Genomic DNA, 22,498 nt, shown 5'->3' on the forward strand with positions numbered 1-22,498 from the left:
GTAGTCTAACTGGTCTGGAGGTCTGGCCCACATAGAACACCAAGCAGCTACATGAAGCCAAATACATTACCCAGTCACTGCTGCAGTTTGTTAAAAATCCAATGTCAAAAACATTACATGAATTCCTACTTGTAAATTGTTTTGACTTCATAATCCTATTGCAGTGACTGCAGTGCCCACATGGCGTACACCCCACCAGTTTATTCCCCAACATAGTAGTTTGTGTGGTACAAGTAGTTTGGACCCCTAATCCTCGCTTAAAGTGGCTTAAATATGAACTAAATTTTTTGCCTCTGCGAAATCAGAATCTACTATTATCCCGAAGGATTTGTGATAGGTTGTCAGCCAGCAGGATGTTCAACAGTCTGTGTATACTGTTCAGAAGCAGATCTGTGTTTCTCCTACATGTGGCTGTAAATGATACTAAACCATTCAATCCTAGTGGGTGGTCAGCCTGTATTCTCCATAGTCCATTTTGCTTCTTCTACTTCAGTTTTATTGCATAAATCACCCACTCTTTTGTTTTGCTTTAGTTGGTTGAGTGCCATAAACTGGAATTTATGACAGCCATTGTTTTTTACACGACTAAAAAGGGCATTGCACACAACTTGATTGTGTACATCAGATAAACAGTGAAGAATCTGTTCCTTAAAAGCTCTATTTGTCTTGCCCACATAGTAGGCAGGACAAGAGTGTCAGACTGCCACAAACAATATTCTTGCTCTGGCAATTTATGAAGCCTTTATAAAAATAGCTTTGTTTCATAATTGGATGAACAAATACATTGCTGTTGAGAATTGGGGACAGGCTTTACAAAAACCACACCTCCAAGACCCTTTTTGTCTGTTGTTGTGGCCCTGGTATTCACATTTCTCATCAACAAAGCAATCCTTGAAGCAAAGTAATCTTTTCAAGTTCTTCCTATTCTTAAAGGCAAAGCTTGGAGATTCTCCCACAATACCTCTGATCTTTGAGTCAAATGAAAGGACCGGCCAGTATTTCCTGAAGACCTCTTGAACAGCAATGCTGTCTGTGCTATAGGTCAAGATGCATCTCATAGTATTTTTAATTTGTTTCTCTCGACGTTACAGCTCTGCTTGTCCCTCTTTGTGAATAAAAAGGGGTACCCTTCTGTGACCTTATTTCCATGGCTTTTCCTGGACTCGTATCAATCCTCTTTTTACTGTAGCCTCTATTTGTGAATGCAGTAATCAGCTCTCTGTGTTTATTGAGATACACATCATCTTGGGTACAGAGTCTGGAGACACCTATAACCAGATTATCAACAAGATTATGAAACACATGTAGAAGCATGCAGCTCCACCAACTTTACAATGGGATTAAACAATTTACCCTGGATATTACACAGAAAAAAGAAAATTCTGATGGACCACAAGAGGTTAGTTCTTTAGTATAAAGCACTAGACCCAAGGAAGGAGCCTCTCATGCACCTGTTTTTTACCATCTAACTTTTTAAATTCACAACAAGAACTCACAGAAACCCAAGGTCGAACAGCAGAGAAAGGAAGAAAGGGAAAGTTTTGAAAGATAACAAAGAAGTTGAGTCCTTAGTTTGTAACATATCAAACTGTGCTTTAACTAATCATCAGACAATGGTACTAGAAAAAGGCCTAACATTTATATCTTCATTACGCTCTCCTTTAGGTGAATTTTCCATTGACCAAGTGTTTTGGCAGGAATGTTACTCTGAGACATCTCTTTGGAAATAGCAATTCCTGGGGAAAACAGTAGTAATAATTCATATTAAAAAACCCAGCACTTTTATTCCCCTTTTTCATCCAGCAGTTGATGCATTTATACAACTTTGTGAAGATGAAGTCACTAATCTTAGACAAAGGTGAAGTAAGAAACATTACCATAATCTTAGCTTTGAATAACACACAGCATTAAATGAATTGATGAAAAGGAATGATGCTGTGATCAAACCAGCTGAAAAGGGAGGAGCAATAGTGATTATGAATTGTGAACATTATATCAGGAAAAAGAGAATTTCAGTGATCACACCTACCATAGAATTGGCAAAAACAGACTTATTACAGCCGTACATGACACTTAGTATGACAAACTGATGACTAGGTGCGCATTACCAAGGACCAGTATGAATTCTTTGATGTTCCTCATCCGATTATACCTACGATTAGCGGTTTACCTAAAAAATACACAAAGATGAGCATGATCCACCTATGCATCCCATTGTCTCAGGGAGAGGCTTGGCCACTGAGCTGCAACCTGTATATATAGACGGTAAGGTGAAGAAGCTTCTACCCAAGACTAATACTGTACTATGAGACCCAGCCTAATTCCCGGGTCTTCTTTACAAAAAGGTGGGAACACAAACTAACTTTAGGGGCTTATTAGCCATTTTGGATGTACAGAGCCTCTTTACAGTCACACCAAATGACTATGGCATAGAAGCCATAAGAAGGTAAGCAGGTACAGCTGATGTTGATATAAGCCTGATCTGAAGCTTGCTGGAGCTAGTGCTTGAAAATGTTTTTATCTACGGGGAAACCAACTACTGGCAGAAATGGGGTGTAGCCATCAGCACCCCATGTGCCAATAGCTATTCTAATTTGGTTCTAGCACAGTGGGAGAATGAGTGGGCATTGGACCCAGACAACCAATGGAAGACTCAATTCTTCTACAACAGAGTTGTGGATGACATGTTTCTCATCTCGGAAGGGGATGAGAAAGGTTTACGCAACTTTGTTGAGTACTTTAGTAACACCACCACTTTTTTCGAGTTCGATCTGAAATTTTCAGATCAAGAGATTGACTTTTTTGAATGTTAGCTTACGTTTGGATTATGTTAAAGGGATAGATAATAATTTTTATAGGAAGCCTACTTGGCAAAAACATACGTTACATCAAACTAACATGCATCCAAAGCATGTGCTTCATAATCTTGACAATCAGGCTGTACATGTCTCCAGACTCTGTATCCAAGATGATGTGTACCTCAATAAACAAAGAGAGCTGATTACTGCATTCACAAATAAAGGATACAATAAAAAGAGGACTGATGCGAGTCCAGGATGAAAATAAGGTCACAGAGAGGTACCTCTTTTTATTCACAAAAAGGGACAAGCAAAGCTGTAATGTCAAGAGAGAAACAAATTAAAAATAATGAGATGCATCTTGATCTACAGCACAGACAGCATTACTGTTCAAGAGGTCATCAGGAAATAATGGCCACTTCCTTATAGCTGACTCAAAGATCAAGGATATTGTGGAGGAATCTGCAAGCTTTGCCTTTAACAATAGGAAAAACTTAAAGAGATTGCTTTGCTTCAAGGATGGCTTTGTTGATAAGAAATGTCAATACCAGGGCCACAACAACAGACGAGAGAGACTTGGAGGTGAGGCTTTTGTAAAGCCTGTCCCCACATTCTTAACAGCAACATATTTGTTCATCTAATTATGAAGCAAAGCTATTTTTTCAAGGCTTCATAAATTGCAGAGCAAGAATATTGTTTATGTAGCGGTCTGTGACTCTTGTCCTGCCTACTATGTGGGCAAGACAAATAGAAATTTTAAGGAACGGATTCTTCACCATTTATCTGATGTATGCAATCAAGTTGTGAGCAATGCCCTGTTTAGTTATATAAGAAACAATGGCTCTCACAAATTCAAGTTTATGGCACTCACCTAACTTAACGAAAACAAGGGATGGAGTGATTTATGCAATAAAACCGAAGTTGAAGAAACAAAATGGATTATGGAGCTATGGGCTGACCACCCACCAGGACTGAATGGTTTAGTACCACTGAAGCCGATCCTTAAGGAATGTGGTATAGCTGGTGTAAAGATAGGTGAAGGCTGCCAGCCTAGCTAGCTAGAATTCTGTAGTCATTTGTAAATATTAATGTAAGCCACAGGCTTGTTCTCTTAAATGTGAAGAGACTGCATTAGATGTTGAACTGAAAAAAAATGTAACAGTGCACTCTGCTGTAAGAAAGCTGACAAGTCAAGCATTGTGAAATTCTTTGATCTATAACTCAGAGCCAAGATGTCTAGAGGGAGGCATTCTGCCTATTGTTTTCAGGCCAGAGTGAATAGCTAGAATTTACATGTATAACTTCTTTTATTGATCTGGCTTCCTGACCAGCTGCAAGATCAAAAGGGCTATTAACCTTTGAGTTTCTGTTAGCCTGGAACCCAGAAAGAAATTATGTAATGTGAAATGAATCAGTGGTACTGTGTTATCAATTTAAGGACAGAAAGAATGAGGGCATTTAGCATTTGTCTTGAGAACATCCAACTCACCAGCACTATGCCTGTGTTCTACATGGAAGCTTATTTTAGAACTGCGTTTTCTCTTAGATATAGCTAGGAACTAGGAATATTAGATTCATTTTTTCTGTATTGATGTCATAACTTTTCTACTGTATTATTTTAAGCATTTACCTGTGATCTCTGAACTCTTGACTAGCACTGTATAACAAGTAGTATTGTCTTGTGTTTTTATTACTTATTATTAAATATTTTTAAACATTTCAACTGTGGCGGTTTTGTATACAGATAATTTAAGCTCTAAGAGTACATTGCATGTATTTAGTGATACTGGCCAAGCCACTCCAGTAAGCCTTGACTGTTCAGTTGCACTTACCATTTGGATAATAATATTGTACAGTAATAATTGGACACTCTTTGTTAAGGGCCTTTGTAGTAGCTGATAAATATTAGTGGGTAGTGGCAAGTGGTACTACCATATAGTCTGGGTAAAAGGGTCACAGCTGGAGAACCTGTGTTAGCCTTCCCCAGGAGTGTCTGTGTGGTCGTATATAACTCTTACCTCAAAATGTGTGTGTCAACTACTTGGGCAGGGACGCAGCACTGGTTGGACAGAGAGGGTGCTGGAGGTTTTAGCTTGCCCACTAGGCTGAGATCTGGACCCTATAGCTGTGCCAGTGGGTATATGCTTACTGGGGACCTGGAGAGAAAGGGAGAAACCAGCCCCAGACTGACTAAGATCTGTGTGTGCTCTTAAGGGAAATTGTACTCTACTGTTTGTGCATTTATTATCCTTTCCCTATATAGACGCCCCTCACTGGTGTTGGTGGTGAGGACTGTGGCTCCTTGATTGCTGGGCCAGTGCATGGGCGTCACAGCTGGGTAAGAGATAACAGAGTTGGCTATGTGAGAAAAAACTTAAGTCATTGCATTTGAATATGTCCAGAAGTGTATTCCTTTAGGCCATGCTGTTATGAATACCTAGAGTTTATTTTAACAACAGTTTCATTAGCTGGAAGAGTGTACCAAGAATGGAGCTCTTAAAATTATGTGACTGGTCTCTAGTTGGGTTGAGGAAGCTAAAGGGATGCATTGATTATGTGAATCCAATGACATTAACTTTTCACAAATGCATTTCATGAGCTTGCCTTACTGTCTGAGTATTGTGTGAAAAGTTTAATAAGTGGAGAATTGCAATTTAGAACTGAAGTTGAAGAGATGGAGCTAACAAGGACTGAGCACATCTCTATCACTCTGATTGGTTCATGACGGACTTCAAAAGGCGTAACTGGTCTTTAGTTTGACTTGAGGAAATCTATGGGATGTGTCGATTGTGCGAACTCAGTGATATTAATCTCCCATAGAAACATGGCATGAGTATGTCCTGTTCTTTGTCAGTATTGTGTGAAATTTTAAGAAGTGGAGAATTACACTGTAGAATTGAAATTGGATAAGTCAAGTGGATATGGATGGAGCTCATCCATTATTTGATTGGTCTCTGACTGATTTCAAAAATGCCTATTGGATGCATTACTTATGCGTATTTTTTCATTATTGCTATCGTATGAAATCAGATTATGAGTAATGCCCAGCTCTTTTCTATGCAACGTTCAATAGTGTGAACCTATTTTGAAATATCTCTGGCCAAGCAAGTATGTAGAATGGGGAATAGTACTTTTAAAATTGCAGCCGTAAAGAAAGCTTGTGCTAAACTTCCAATATCAGCTTCCCATAGCAATATGCTATGAGAACGCTCGGTCTTTTGTCAGCATAGTGTGAAAAAGCCTAAGAAGTGGAGAAATGCTGAAAATACAAATAGTTAATTCATTCACAACTTTATTTGGCCTTAGACTGACAAATTATGTGCATTTCTGTTATACTCCCTCTGTATGGAATTAAAACTATGAGTGATGTCTTGACCTCAATGCACTATCATAATTATGCAACTTACTTTGATCTAAGGCTTTTGATGAAGCATTTTTAACAATGTAAGAAATGGATTTTTGTTTCACACAGCTGCAGAGAAGATACGATTCAGCACTGGTCATCTATTAAGAACAGTCTCGTAAGGGACGTGATTAAGCTGAAAGGATGTGTGAATGGCTCTTGCTAGGCGAGTTCGCTTTTGGACTATGGCCACTGGTGTTTTTGGGAAGTGTGTCCCCTTGAACAATTTTGATAGGAGCGTAGCTTGTAACACACTTCTATTGGTCATAAAAAAGCAATAGGGAGGAGTTTCCTAGATTAAGTTGATCGGACATTTGTTGTTTTTAAGGATGTTTATTGGAAGATGGGGCAGGATCTGAAGAAGGCTACGTCCGAAAGCACTTACCCTGTTATTTGCTCCATGTTTGTTACAGTTTTTATTGTTTTATTAAAGCTTTTCATTTTTATTGGAATCTCAGTCCATGCTGATACGTCTGGTCTGTTTTTCCTGATGTCAGAACATTGGTAGTACTAAAGAATAGTTTGTTGGCTCTATCTTCTGTTCATTCTTGCCATATTCTGTTAACATCATGCCGGTAATATTTGCTGTGTTACTCCATCAGGTAGGTCTGAAGCCACAGTTCCAAACAAGTCACTCAATGGGGAATTTTTCAATTGTTTATTTAGTGTTTGAATTGGCAGATGTTAGAGAAAGTAATTGTCTTACATGAGGAAATCAAATTCTGCACAGTGATTTCTATACTCTTTTTGCCAGGGTCCAGCACATGACATACTGAATTGTCACCCCCATGTGCTTAGCTTAACTCAAGAACATAGAGCTAAGTCTTTAGTAAATGTCTTGCAATATAGGTTGCATAGCTGGCCTATGTACAAAATGGTGCCTACTGGTCCTAACTCTTAGCTCCCTAGGGAAAAGGAGGAAAAGTACATATAAGAAATGTATTCAGGAGTCTGACACCACTGTTTCAATGTCTAAATCAAATCCTCACTTCTCAAATATACAGACAGCAGCAGTATGTTTTTCAAGCCCCTGTATTCAACAACTAGTAGGACTGAAGTCTCTAGCATGACAGTCAGGAGTCACCATGGTATCCAACATGTCCATGTCCTTTTCAGCCGAAGCTGGCTTGTCATTGGTTGGGTCCAGAGCCCCTTCAAATTCACCAGCTTCAGATACACAAGTGTTGGTTACTGAAGGTGAGAGTGGAATTCCTCGGATTTTAGTGAGAAGAGATTAAAGGGCACTGGATTCACTTCACAGCCACATGTTCACAGACTTCCTTTCCACCGCCACACATGAAGTGAAACTTAAGCGTCCAACAATTGGTTTCATCCAGCTTCAGCTTTCTGGATCTCACACCCAATATACCATTTGACATAATTTTCTCATTTTGGCTCAGGAATTAATGGACTTTGTGAAAGCTGAACAGTCAGCACCTGAAAAGGTTTCTGTTCCTGGAATTCTTTTTGTTAAAATAAATACAGCCTTCTCCTCAAAGGGACTCTGGTTCTTCAGACTCAAACTGATGAACTGGCATTATGTGTACCAACGCACATCTGCTTCTTTCACTAATTCCAAGTCTGAAGACACCCTGTCTTCAGCCTTGACACCAGAGGACTTAATCTTTAGGGATACCCCTCACAGAATTGAATCCTATCCTTCAAATGGGAGTTAAATAAGCTCTCTCTCTGGCCCATATCAGGTATCTGGAGTTTCCGGGCTGTCTTGAACCCGGAGACTCTTGGCTATCCTTCCCAGTCTTGATGCCTTATATAATGTATTTCATAATTCATTCCTGCAGCCAGATTCCCAACATTCTGCCTCTAGGAAGCCAGAATGCCTCTTCAGGATTCATGACTCATAAACCAACTGCTTAAGAATGTTGTTGCTGATCCATCTATGGTGTCTCTGGATTCCAGTAAGGGATCTGGTGGGGCTGAGTCCATGAATTCCTTACCAAATGACAGGGAGAATAAAATTATTGAGCAATTTGATGAAAAAAGTTGCATTTAGGCCATTAGGGTTCTAAACTACCAGTTCCACTTGCTCCGATATCAAGAATCCATTCATGAGCAGTTGAAACATGATTCAGCATAACAGTCTTAAAAACACAAGTCCTGGACATATACAACCTCAGCTTTCAGTCCGATAGGCATTTCATGAAGTGGGGCTATGGTGCATTTGATGCATCATGTACGGCAGTTTCTATAAGGTTTGTAATCAAGAAACATGTTTGAGAGGGCAAATCCATTCTTGAGCATGCTGAGGAAGATCTCCTGTATACACTTTTAGATAAGGAGCACCTCTTTAGGCCACCTGCTAAAAAGATGTCTGAAAAGCAGGAGGGGCACAGAAAACATGCAGGCTGTTAAACACCCTTTTTGATCTCCATCACACCAAGGTATGTTAGAAACTACTTGAGCAAAAACATGCCATTTCCTCCAAAGCAGAGCAAATAAGATCCACAGAAAGGCAAAAATGTAAGTGTACAAAGCCATTTCTAACACTTCTGCAACTCATTTGGCCTTTACCTGCTGAAAAGTCCTAGCTATGTCTTGATGGAGGGGGCAAATACAGCACATATTACTTAAGCTGCATAAAATAAACATGGTTGAGAGAAAATTCCAAATTCCTGACCAAAGTAATATACTTATTTAAAAAAAAACATCTTTATTGAATTGTGTGATACAATCTCATATATATACACACAAATATATATATATATATATATATATATATATATATATATATATATATATATATATAAAACCATTTTGACATTTTCAGTTCTAAACATTAAACATCACATATAACCTTCCAGTCACTGTCAACTCAACATTACAGAACTCATTCAGTTTCTGCTTTCACTTAAACCTCATTTCTCCTACAAAACATTATTCTGCATCTACTGTTCCCAAAACTCCCATTTTATCTATGTAATTTGCTCCCACCATTTTCTAAAGATCTCACTTCCAGTTCTTTTACCTCCGTTACTATATTTACTGCTTCTAGTATGGGTGGTTTAGACTTTGATTTCCATTTTCCTGTACTAACTGCTTTTCTGGCAGCCACCAGAACTAAACTCAGCAAAGCCTTATTATGTCTACATAATTCTAATTCTATAAAAAAATTCCCTAGTTACACCAATTTGCTGACTGAGTACTTCTGACAGAGTAGTCTACACGGAATTTTTAGTCTGTCAACTCATTGCAATTCCAAAAAGTATGCTTTCTACTACCTCCTTTCATCCGTATCACACCTCCAATATTTGCAATATACCGGAGGAAAATTTCTTTGGAGTCTGTTTAGGGTATAAAATATGCATGCAAACACTTCCAAACAAAATTTCTAAATCATTTAGACTTTCTTGCATATTTGGGAGCCATCCATATATAATCTTATTGTTTCTTCGTGAATTGCTTATCTAATCTCTCTTCCCAATCCTTTATAACCACCTATGATATATTCCTGTAATCATTATGTAATATTTTATATGGCCTACTACCCAAACTAGTTAACTTATTTTACTTATTTTCTCTCTCTGCCCCCCCCCCCCCCACACACACACACATATATATTGCCGTATCAAACCAGACTTATTATTGGCTACTTTCAAAAAGAAAAAATCCTCACTCTCTCAAAATAAGCACTTGTTGACAGGGTACATTTCTGATGTTTAATTGTAGATCAAATTAAAAATTCTAGACACAGAATTGCATTTTAGCTTCCTTCACACAGCACCTCTAACAAGCAGAATCCGTAATTCTTTGCTTTCAAAGAAAAAGCAGAATCCGTAATTATTTGCTTTCAAAGATTTCCTGTAGTCTGCCCCTAATCGAAAATGATTTTCTTTTAATCTACACTTCTGATATCTTAATGGGAATCAAGTAAAACAAATTCTAGGTACAGTAATGTATGGGCAGCAGGGTGGTTAAGATTCTTTCCCTACCAGTTTTGAGGTCAGTCTGTGTAGAGTTTGCATGTTCTTCCTCTGTGTGGATTACCTTCAGTTACTTCAGTTTCTGCCCTCCTCCCACAAGTATGCTTGGTGATTGGCTTCTGTAAACTGTTCATATATGTTGCCTTTATTCTTGTCCTCTCACAGCCCAGGTTATGTCAGACAATGGTCCCTAATGAGTAGATTATCTACTGGTGAACAAGTAATTAGAATTAAGCTTGCTATGTGCATCCATACTCGCAGACAGCCATTGTGACAAGCAAGTCTGAAGATCAGTTGCTTTCACATGCATAGCCACCCATCCCACAAAAATAATCACTTCCTGACTGGGTACTCCAAATGCATGACTGTGACAAAATGCAAAACATTTTGGCCAAAATAACACATTTCAGCATGTTTACACATACACAAACACAACGAGTAACTGACAAACCAGATTAATAACCAGTTGTGTCACACACACTGCTTTTACGACTATCCAAAATTGCCATTTTCTGACCAGGCGTACCTCTAAGGTCCATGTATTTGTGCTCAACTGAAATAAATTTTGGCCACTGTAATCTATTTCATCTTGTTCCATACACATACTGACAAGCAAACACATGCACATGTGTACACACTAACACATGCAGCTTCTGTCAATTCATAGCATCAATCAGTTTTCTCTCACACACAGTCTTCCACACACACACCCACAATCTCGGAGTAGCACACATTTGATATTTGACGGTGACAAAATGAAAATTCTGTCCACAGTAATGCAGTTCAATTTGTTTCTCTCACACCCACATGTATTTACACATTCACATAGTTCTAGACATATGCAGATCAAAAGATATCAAATTAGATATGCGTGCATGCGCACACACACTGACCAGGCAACCATAACAATGATCATGCATTTCCAATAACTATAAGTATTGGTTGCTTTCACAGTGGCCCTTACCCTCAATAAAATAGCCCATTTCTGACTGGGTATACATCTGATGTTTGGCTGTAGACCTCATCTGGTTTCTTGCCATAAGCAGCATTTACTGAGCATTATATGTACTCCTCCACCCCCTCCCCAACTGCTACTAAAATAAAATTAAAAAAAAAAAAAAAAAAAGCACTGTTGTTGTGGGCAGAGTGCATTGTTACAAACTACAAGTCTGTCCAGAGTCTTGTCAGCATTTTTCATTTTCAAAAGAACCTGAAAAAGACAGTTGTATGAGCATCTCTCAGCACTGTTTAACATTCGTTCAATTAATGATAACAGAATGCTGGTAAACACTGACACAGGTTGCTGATAAGCAACTAATATATGACTGCTTACCTCATGCTGTAAAAAGTTAACATACTACTAGCTGAAAGGGATGGGAAGCAAGATATTTTATGTCTGTGTTCATCTGGGGGCCAATTTTATCATTTTATTGCATTTATTTCATTAATATGGTACTTTTTGTGACACAGACATCCAGTGTTGAGATAATTTTGCACCTATATAGTAAAGAGGTTAACCCCTTAATCCTCGGGGAACTTTCTAATCAGTATATCCTTACTTCATCCCCAAGCTGCTGCACATTTCTCCAGCTCTCTGCAAGATCAAGCAAAAGTACTTACTCATTACACTGGCACTGTTCGCACTGTCTACCAGACTGTCAAACTGCTTCAAGATGGGCTGTTCAGCAAATATACGACCCTACTCTTTTTCTTGCCTACAAACTTCATTATTACTGCTGTCATTCTCCAATAATCTTACCAGTCACCTCCTTTTTGGCCCTGTCATATTCCACCTCCTTTTCTCCGTCTTAAAAGGGGCCCAGAGAAGTAAATATTGTGGGAAGAAATTTCCAGGGAATTGTTATGGCTAGTCTTGCATAGGCCTTACGGCCGATAGCCTAGTACCAACCTATGAACCTATAAGTAAGCTTTCCACTGACCAACAATCTCTCATTAACATTTTTTACTGGTTTCCTCCAGTTCCTGTTTTCAAGTTCCAACTTGCATATGCACCTACACACTTCAATGATCTCTTCATCAATACATTGTATATAATGCATCTCTAGCTCAGACCTCTTACTGGTCTAATTTTTATTAGATATGCTTCTTACCTTGCTAATACCAGCAACCCTAAAGTCACATACATAGTTTTCAGTAAGCCTAGGTTTCCTCTCCATACTTCTTAAAATAAACCATGTAAAAATCATGGTTATCATCCCGAACCAATTCTTCCTTAGTCCTTTCCTAAAACAGCTAATATTTTTTCAGAAACAGCTCTAGCACAAGTGCCATTCTGATATTTTTCCCTTACCCACTTTCAAAACGAAAATCTAAGATGGCTTTCCAAGGAAGTAAATGTGCTTTGCATTATCTTACAGTGTTATTTATTGCACGTTAAAGTATTCATAGTTACCAGTTCTCTTAGAAAATAAGTAGAGTGCACTTTCATGAAAATTGGCTTACTCATTACTGAATAAAATAACTACAGAATTGTTTCTATCTACGTCTGCAGAATGGTTTCGTAACAGTTAAAATGACACAAAGAAGTTATCCGTAACCACATTCTTCTTTTTAAACACTCTTCTCCAAATTCCCCTGTACTTCACTGTCCAAATCATCTCCACTGGCTTCATACCACACTTTTATCAACTCTATCTGAGCAAGCTAAATCCTAGAAAGCACATCCAACCCAAACTGTCTCTATATCTTTTCAATTCCTCCACGTCTATCATCATGCTGTTCTAGACAAAAACTACCACTACACCTCTCACTCTTTCATACTCTGCATAACCTGCATTTTTTGCATTATGTATCTGAACTATGGTAACTTCACCTGGGATTCACAAAGCCTCATTTTCATGACAACATCACACCCTTCATTAACAGTGGCATAACATGCAGTCCATACACCATTCTGTGATGCACCATAGCAAACCTCAACACTAGCAATGTCACATTTCCACACCATAGCAAACCTCAACACTAGCAATGTCACATTTCCCCCCATCACCTACTGATATCCTTCAGGAATGGCTGCACCTTCTTGCTTGGCAGACATTCTAGTGCTCAGTCCAGACTGAGAATGCTTTCAAACTCGCATCTTTCAGATCACTGATACAGAAGAGCTTTGTAGTTGGAAGGCTATGAGAAGCATATCACCCTGATGACCAAGCTGCAAGCAATTCAGACAGTTAAGTAAATGACAGAGACAACAAGGGTGTGCCTGTTGGGTAAAGTAAAGAGTGAACAACTTAACCCTTACAACTGGATTTTTAATTTCATAACAGTAAGTATACTTTTATACCTTCATCTGGCAAATATCTGGTCATAGCAACTAGACACATTTCTGTTCCACGTCAACCTGACTTGTAAAGCAGTTCTTTTTTTTCATTCACATAGCCAAACAACTGCTCTCATCATTTTCATTCAGTCTGATGAAACAGTGGCTCTAAAATGGCCCCATCCCCATTTGCCACTAAACCTCAACATATCTGAGGTGAAGAGGATTATGATGCAACACTTCCACAACAGTATACGTTTTTCCCATCTTCCCACCTTCAGAGAGTCTCTTGCAAAAATAAAAACACAAACCCGTTTCCAAGTACCACTCCTCATAAACCTCAGTACATGATCACTGCATGAGATTAATCAGTCATAACCCTCTTGGGCAGGCCTACCAAGTTATGATGCAAGTAACTCGCAAGCAGCACTCCCTGGCCATGTCAGTTCCAGTTTGTATCATGTATGCTCCTAGTGTATTAAATAGTTTATAACTTCAGGCCTTGTACAAACGCAGGTAGTCTGGTACTAAACATGTTCTGCTTCTAGACTGCTTGGCAGACTGCATACAGTTAAAAAGCAATTAATTTTTTTAACCACTTCTACTCTATTCACCTATCAAGTTGCTTGCACCTAGAGCTGAAAAATAATACCTCAGCATCTTAAGTATTCTCTCCCACAGACACTGAAGTAGGAATAAGTAAAAGCAGAACCAATGATTTTTAAAACACCTAACTAGTTTAGTAAATCAACATGTCATGACTGCTGGAACCTGGATCTAAACCAAGTGAAGCTGATTTTTTTTCATCTTTCTGGTTTCCCTGCTACTCCTCTTCACTAGTTCAAGTAACAACTGCATTGTATTGTTCAGTGTTTGAGCCATCTAAACTATTCTACTGAAAGCAAGTAAGGCGCACACATTTAATAGACTAATTTTTTCGCTCCCAAATAAATTGAGACCGAATTTTAGTACCCGATTAACATCCTATTCTTTAAGCAGCAGTTACTTGGTCTACACCCTCCGTTTAGGTGAACTTGTAGTACAACATTAAAAAACATGACAGAACAACCCATGGCACAATAAGAGACAGTTTTCATTTGTACTACAACAGTTCCAATAAACAAACTCATGCCAAGACATGCATTCAACTCCTACGTTATTAATGCAAAAAAAAATCAACAAAATACCACAATAGCCATGCACAATCAATGTTATATGTACAGTCTGAGAATAAGGGGGGGAGCAAAATTAAGAAAAACAAAACAAAATTCAGCCTTCGAATGTTAAGACCCAAAACATGTGTGAATGATAACCGCACCTTTAGAAAACAGAACACAGGTTACCTTGGTCCATCTGCAAAGCTTTACACCAGAGTGACTTCCAATCAATCTGTAACCTGAATAGTAAAAAGGAAAAGTTCAATCAATGGCTTGACTCACAGAAGCCCACAGAGAAGAAATCCATTATCTTGACATTTTTATCTTCCTAGTCCAGAATTACATTTTACAGAGGCCTTCAGTTTTGATGCAATAATGCATTCAATACTGCTTTCAACATTTATAAAAAGAACCAATAATGCATACATTCTACTGTACCAGAAACTCAAAATAGAGTAATCCTTGTATAAACTCACACCATTCATCTTTACCCTAAGAGAGACAATAGTTTAGATATGTTTTATAAATTACTTTAACAAAAATTATGAACATAAAGGCGCACACATATTTGCAGAAACACAGTTAATTATAACATACCAAGAAATATTAAAACTCCTACACCGAAGAAAGGATATTAAGAACTTTTTTTTCCAGAAAAGAAAGACAGAACAAATTAGGAAACCATACTGTTTCAGGCGCGCTTCTGTTCTTTAAAGCACAGTCACAATGGTGTTGGAAAGTAAAACTCATGGAGAGAAAAAAAGAGAGACATTCAGACCTGCCTTGTTTGTAACTGCCACTTCAGATTCACTATATTTGGACTGCCTATAAGCTGAAGTAATCTTAAATGCAGCAGTATTAAAAACACTCTAAATACATGCAAAAGTTACAAAACTGTTGTCAATTCAGCCCCTATTCGTACATGGAAAACGCATGTTCAAGAAAGAAAGGACTGCAACGTTACTTGCAAAACAGCAACAGAAGTCCGAATAAATAATTGTTCTAGTAGTGTAAGCTATATGGGATGTATCCTACCAAAAAATTAGACATCAGGCTGCCTTCCAAAGCTTTAGGGCACCCTCCACTCTCCCATATTACCATTAAAGCCTGCTTTTCTCTCATTTCATATTGAAATCCCTATTTGCATTATACTAACTTCCCTTTAATTTCTTTATTTTGTTTTGTGTCTTTCGGCTTTTCCCGGTTAGGGGTCACCACAGTGGAACTCCGGTCCGCTAATGATTGGCAGTTGATTTTTACGTACTGACTTGCCAGGCCTGATGCACAACCTTCAACGAAGGTACGCCCATTCACGCATGTCTCCACGCAGAAGACGCTCTAGCTGAGAATCGAACCGGACAGCGTCTTACTGTGAGGTGACAATGCTACCGCAGCACCACCGCGGAACTGACTAAAATTTCTCTATTAAATCATTGTCATATAACCTTTATCTGTTCTTAACCAATGTTTTAATATCATGTCTAATTGAGACAATTATTTGAACTGTAGTTGTTTGTGTGTATTATTATTGCTTGGCAAAAGTATGAGAAGATGACCAAGTTGCTGCATCAAGAATATTTCTGCAGCCCACATCTTTCCAATAAGCAGTAGAAGTAGCCATAACCCAGGTAGAATGGGTGCTAACTTTACCTGGAAATGTCCTGTCATGAATTGAATAACAAAACTGAATGGCATTAAACAAACAACTGAAAATAGTCTGTAAACAATTGATTACCATTCAGAAGTCCATTGTCCTACCACTGCAGTTTCTAAGGTGCCTGTGGATATTAAGAGTGTACAGAATGCTACCACATTTTTTTTTTAGTTCTTGAAAGAAAATGGGGAGATATACTGTCTGGTTTAAAGTAAACTTTGAAACTACTTTTGGCGTAAAAGAAGGTTTGGAACTCAAAGATGCACTCTACTTGTGAAAGATGAGATAAAAAGAAGTTATGTACTCCCCATAACGTTCCATGTGAGTTGTTCATCTCACCTTCATTCTTACAGATGGGTTCGGAGCTGATCCTCGGCTACAAGTCGGCCAACCACAAAGCTCGAGGTCTTCAGACGCTCAAGGCCAAGTCCCTACCCCATGATGCACCTTGAGTTATGTCAGATCTTGTTTGCTGCCTCTAATAATACCATATGCCATTCTGTCACTTTTTAAGGTAAAAACCGTAGGAAGACAATGCAACCATGATAAAACCAGAATCTCGGTCCTCAAAAAAAAAACCTGGAGGGGGTAAGAGGGTGGGAAGTAAGAATGAAGGCGAGATGAACAACTCACATGGAACATTATGGTGAGTACATAACTTCTTTATGTGAAGTTGTTCTATCTCACCGCTCATTCTTCTACATGGGTAGCGTCCCAAGCACCATTTTTCTCAGGTGGCTCATGGGACCATGGGAGTATGTGTCTCAGGACAGTAGAACCTAAGGAGGCCCTGTCGACTTTGTAATGAGTGATAAAGGTATGAGGCTTTGACCGAGTGGCTGCTGCACAAATATTGTATAGAGGGTACCCTAGCTGAAAATGCAGAAAATGTGGACACAGCCCTGGTTGAATGAGCCTTAATTTTGTGTTGCAAAGGAAAACTGGAAGCCGAGTACATAAAAGTGATGCATTCAGATAACCATTTGGATAGAGTTGTTTTTGCCACAGGCTTACTTTTTCTAGAATCTGAAAAGGAAACAAAAAGTTGTTCATATCTTCTGAATTCTTTAGTTCTATCTAGGTAAAATCTGAGTTGTCTGTGAACATCAAGTTTGTGCAGCATATACACCAAAGTGTTGGTGTGTTTAGGGAAAAACACTGGTAAATCTATAGTTTGCTTAATGTTAGCTTCAGTACAAACTTTGGGAAAGAATGAAACATTTGTATGCAATGAAACTTTACCATTATGAAAAAACAAATATGGAGGTTTTATGGACAAGGCTTGTAGTTCTGTGACTCTTCGAGCAGACATGACAGCTACTAAAAAGATAGTCTTCAAAGCCAAAAATTTCAAATCGCATGAAGAAGCTGGCTCAAACAGTGGGAGAATAATGTGTGAGAGCACAAAACTTAGGTTACAGGGGGTATAAGGGGATTTAACTGGTGGTCTAAGATGGAAAGTCCCTTTGAGAAAGGCTCTGGATAGCTTGTTTGGCATTATGTTAAAGACTTCAGTACCAAGATGGAAGTTAGAGATGGCAGCAAGTTGCACATGAATTGTACCTGCTGCCACTCCTTTGTTGAAGAGCACAGTCAAAAACTCTAAAATAGAGGAAATAGAGGCTTGGTAAGGATCAATGTTATTCTGAGGAGCCCATATGGAAAATCTCTTCCATTTGCCGAGATACAACTTACTAGTACAGGATTTATGATAAGATATTAAGATATGTTGCATTTCGTTTGAGAGGTTATGGAACCTGGCTATGTTGGGAATTGGAGCAGCCAAGCTGTCAGTTTTAGGGAGTGAAGGGAGGGATGAAGACTCCCCGACAATTGGATCAGTAGGTCCAGAACTGGGTCCAGAATCCACGGCTCTTCCAACAGTTGAGGTCAAAGGGGAACCAAATCTGACAATGCCAATGAGGGGTTATTAGAATGATGGTCCTTCCCTGGGCTTTGGCTTTCTGTAATACTTTGGGTATCAGGGGAATTGGTGGGAATGCATAAAGGAGACACTGAGGCCAATTGTGTAAGAGTGCATGTGCATCCCTTGGGGATTCTCCCAGAGAGAGAATTAGGGCAAAGTAGCTTCTGCATTTTATGTTCCTGGGGGATGCAAAGAGATCGCAGCAAGGCTGGCCCCATTTGCGGAATATTCTTTCCACTATTTCTTTTTTCAGAGACCACTCGTGAGGCAACAAGATTGCCCTGCTCAGTCTGTCTGCAATCACATTGGACTTCCCCGGGATATGCGTTGCTATCAGAAAGCGCTGGGTGGATGTAGCCCACTGCCATACTCTTAGGGTCTCTCGACAAAGGGGATAGGACCTGGTTCCTCCTTGTTTGTTCATGTACCAGACTACCGACATGACTGTCTGAATCGTAATTATCCCCATCGGAAGAGAGTCCTGAAAGTACTGAAACACCAAGAGTACAACTCATCTCCAGGACATTGATGTGCAGATGTGTCTCTTGTTCGGCCCAAATGCCTTGGGCTGTTCTTCCCTGAAAATGCCCCCCCCACCCAATCAGGGAAGCATCCGTGGTCACCGTGGCCGATGGTGAGGGTAGGATAAAAGGAAGACCTATTGTTACTTGTAGATATGTCAACCACCACCGAAAATCCTTTTTGCAAGTGTGTGTTAGAATAATGAGATGTGACACTGGGAGCTCTTGATAAGACCATTGTGTGAACAGAAACCATTGTAGAATCCATGTGCATACGACCCAACGGAACTGCTATTATTGCAGCTGCCATCGTCCCCAATAACTTTAGCACTTCTGAGGCTGGCACCTTGTCTCTGGATATGATATTCTGAATTTGCTGACGAAGTACTGATATCCTTTCTGATGGAAGTTTGAAAGTGATGGTGGTGGTGTCTGATTCTGCTCCGATAAAATCGATATGTTGTGATGGCGACAAAGCAGATTATGGTAATCCCCAGTTGATTGCAAAGAGTAAGTCAGTGTCCCCGGCTTGTATCAGCTGATGCCTGGTGGTGGCGGTGAAAAGTCAATAGACTAAGTACAGAAACACCTGGAATACCAAACGCCTCAGGTGAGCCGTGACCACTGCCATACATTTGGTGAACACTCTGGGGGCTGTAGTGAGACCAAACGGCAGGGCTCAAAACTGGTAAGGATTGGCTCCCAGCTGGAAAAGCAGATGATCCCTGGATGGTCTGGCCATTTTTATGTGGTAGTACACATCCTAGATATCTATCAAGCACATCCAATTGTCTTTCCCTAAGAAGGTATAGACTGTAGTGTGACCATCTGAAACTTCTTCTTGATAGATTGGTTTAGTCTGCTGAGGTCCAAAATAGCTGTCCAGTCCCCTGTCTTTTTTGGAATTAAAAAGAATCTTGAGTAAGTTCCGGATCCTATCTGGTTTGCTGGGACTGGTTGGATGATTCTTTTTCCTAGCAACGTTTGGACCTCTACTGTTGCTTGTCCCCTGTAAATGGGTGAAACGTCTGGGATTTTTATCAGTTGGGGGGGGGGGGAGTAGTGAAGGGAATAAAATATCCTCTGGAAACTATGCTTTGTACCCCAGTTGTCGTTTGTTATTTTGAGCCAGGCATCTGGATACAAAGAGATAAGCAACCCCAGACTGCCTCCAGAGTAGGAGAGCTGGGCCTCCTATCAGGAGCTCTGGTAGGGCTTCCCAAAGAACTGGTCTCTGTCTCCATGGTTTTATGGAGCCTCTCTGCCGCGAGTGTGGCGTCTTCCATTATTTCCCCCTCTTCTGCCTCTGGAGGGGGGATCACCACGTGTGTCCAGAAAGGCTCCTTGTGCTTTTCGGAAACACATCTTTCCTCCTTTTTGACCTGTGGGGTAGGGTCTAAGTAGGGGTGGAAAAATGGGCTCCGACGGCAGACAGAGTCTTTCCTTCCTGCTCACACCTGGTCAAAGTTTTCTTAACTTTGGGCCTGAAAACAGATGAGCCATCAAAAGAGATGTTGACAAAGGATTACTTAAAAGGCTAAGCAAAGGAACATAAGCACATCCAGGAGTGTTTCCTAAGAGCAATTCCTGTACCCGCTGCCCTACTCATTCCATCAGCTGCAAATGAAATCAGACGCATAGACAAATTCACTATGGAATTAAGGGTAGCAAGCTGGGTGCAACCTTGTCTGAAGCTCCCTCAGCTACTGTGCCCTGTAGAGCATCTCCAAGCTCTTTTAGGAGGTCTCTTTGCAGTCTTGTGAAATGTGTTAAGGTAATTCAGTGAATGCATGGCAAAAGTCATTGAACTATACATGCGCTTCCCATACCTATCCATGATCCTAGAGTATCTGTTAGGAGGATGGATAGAGGAAGAAGTTTCCAACATTTTTTTGGTGGCTGCATGGCATCAACAGGCACTCCCCTTAGTGAGAAAGGTCTTATCATGAGGGGCAGAAATAAATTTACTGGGCCTCCTAAGGACAGGCTCCATGGTATCCAGATACTCCCACGCCCTTCGTGAGACCAGCTCCATGAGCTCATCAAAGGGTGGAAACACCTAAGAGGTGAAGGGCTGAGACCCGAAAGTTTTCAGGAGGACAGACTCATCTTCAGTAGGTTTGGTGGGCTTCCAGCCACCCCTCTTCAGTAGGTTTGGTGGGCTTCCAGCCACCTCTCTGCTTAAGGATTTCCAATATATCTGCAAATGAGATATCTTCAAATGGGGACCCTTCTGATTCATCTGAGTCAGTGTCAGATGAGAGAGAGACTCCTGCGGGGAGTCTAGATGCTTCCTCTTGCAAATTCTCTTCCTGGGCACCTCATCAGTGGGAGCTTCTGGTGAGGTCACGGAAGAGCAGGGACCACCCAGTGAGGCTTCCTGAGGCTCAAGGTCTCTATGCTTCAAAAGGATCTGTGAGGCCGAAGTAGACACAGGCGCTTTTGGGGAAGAGGTAGTTGGTCATGAAGTTGTGGATGTCCTGGGGGACATAGCTCTCCTCATGGCCTCAAAAGCACCTCTGCTCCGGTGAGAAGGAACCGCTGGATCTGAAGAAATAGATGATTCCCTCAGCACCGGAACAGTGGGCTACGATCCAGAAGTAGGAGCCAAACTCATCCAAGCCGAAGCTCCAAGAGGCAAGGGTCAGAACAGACAGGTTGGTCCGACTATCCTCCCTGGACCCGAGCGGTGAGTGTCGGCTCCTAGACTCCTAGATGGGTGCCGTGGAAGTCTGAGTAATCAGAACTGATGGCACTGGAGCAGGCGTTGGTTCCGAAGGCTCAACTACTCCAGCTCTGATGGACCGGTATGGCTCGAAGGAGGAAAAAAGTAGATGGAGGAACAGTTTTCGGTTCTGAAACCACTTGGGCGGAACAGATAAAAATTTTGCAAATGCCAGTGCCTGTAACAACGTCTGCACCATACAATCCACATCCAAATCAGATAGGCTTAGTGAGGACAGAGACAAATGGATAGAAGGTGGTAGAGATTGTAAGACTGCTGACCAGTACTGCGGAGTCCGGTTTCAGGACTGGGGATTGGCTCCGAAAAGATAAGATGCTCGGCTGCGAAGGCTGTGGAGCAGATGAAGGTTTTTTTGATTTTATCGAATCCGATGATGAAGCCTTAGAGGACTTGAAAGATTTGGGAGCTTGACTAGCTTTATCATGGTCACCCAAAGCTTCTTGAAAGGATGATTTTAATAGCCCTCTATCAATTAACTTTCTTTTCCTTTCATAAAGTACACGACTACTAAAGGAATGGCAGATGGAGCAACTCTCTTGCAAGTGCAAAGCACCCAAACACAATTAACATGACCATCAGTCACAGACATCTTTTGTCCACACATTTTTTACATTTTTTTAAACCCAAACTTGGGTTGTTTCACCTTATCCTAGTCAGCCATGAAAAATATTTACATGCACACAAGAAAAACATGTATTAAATGTATTATCAAAAATACACACACACACACTGAAATGTTCAACAATTTCAAACCACACTATAGAATTTAAATAGTAAACAGACCTTAAAAAACAAATGGTGTCTATAAAGTTAAATATGAACTATCTTTTAGTATAAACACACGCTAAAGGCTATAAATTCTGTTAAAACACACTTCTAAACTATTAAACCTTATTCTAATCTATAAAAAAGCACACCAAAAAAGGGGAGGGAGATACTAAAGGCCTATACAAACGACTGCCAAAAGGGCTATAAGTAACTATCACAATTAAAGCTAACACTAGTTTAACAAGATATTAAAGTTATAAAGCTGAAAAGTATTAAAGAGAATTTTTTTCTAGAAAAAATATG

At 40.0% G+C, this 22,498-nt stretch overlaps 1 protein-coding gene across 1 annotated transcript in view; it reads right to left on the bottom strand.

Annotated features, from left to right (window-relative positions):
* The window catches only part of LOC122787469 (S-adenosyl-L-methionine-dependent tRNA 4-demethylwyosine synthase TYW1-like), a 2,539,581-nt gene that overhangs the window by 1,618,259 nt on the left and 898,824 nt on the right, over positions 1 to 22,498 (bottom strand). Inside the window, exon 9 of the mRNA XM_044054205.1 lies at positions 14,766 to 14,818. Coding sequence (XP_043910140.1) covers positions 14,766 to 14,818 — 53 coding nt within the window. The remainder of the gene's footprint in view (positions 1 to 14,765; positions 14,819 to 22,498) is intronic.

Source organism: Protopterus annectens, chromosome 13.part0, assembly GCF_019279795.1.
Source record: "Protopterus annectens isolate FY-2018-M chromosome 13.part0, PAN1.0, whole genome shotgun sequence".
Taxonomy (NCBI): Eukaryota; Metazoa; Chordata; order Ceratodontiformes; family Protopteridae; genus Protopterus; species Protopterus annectens.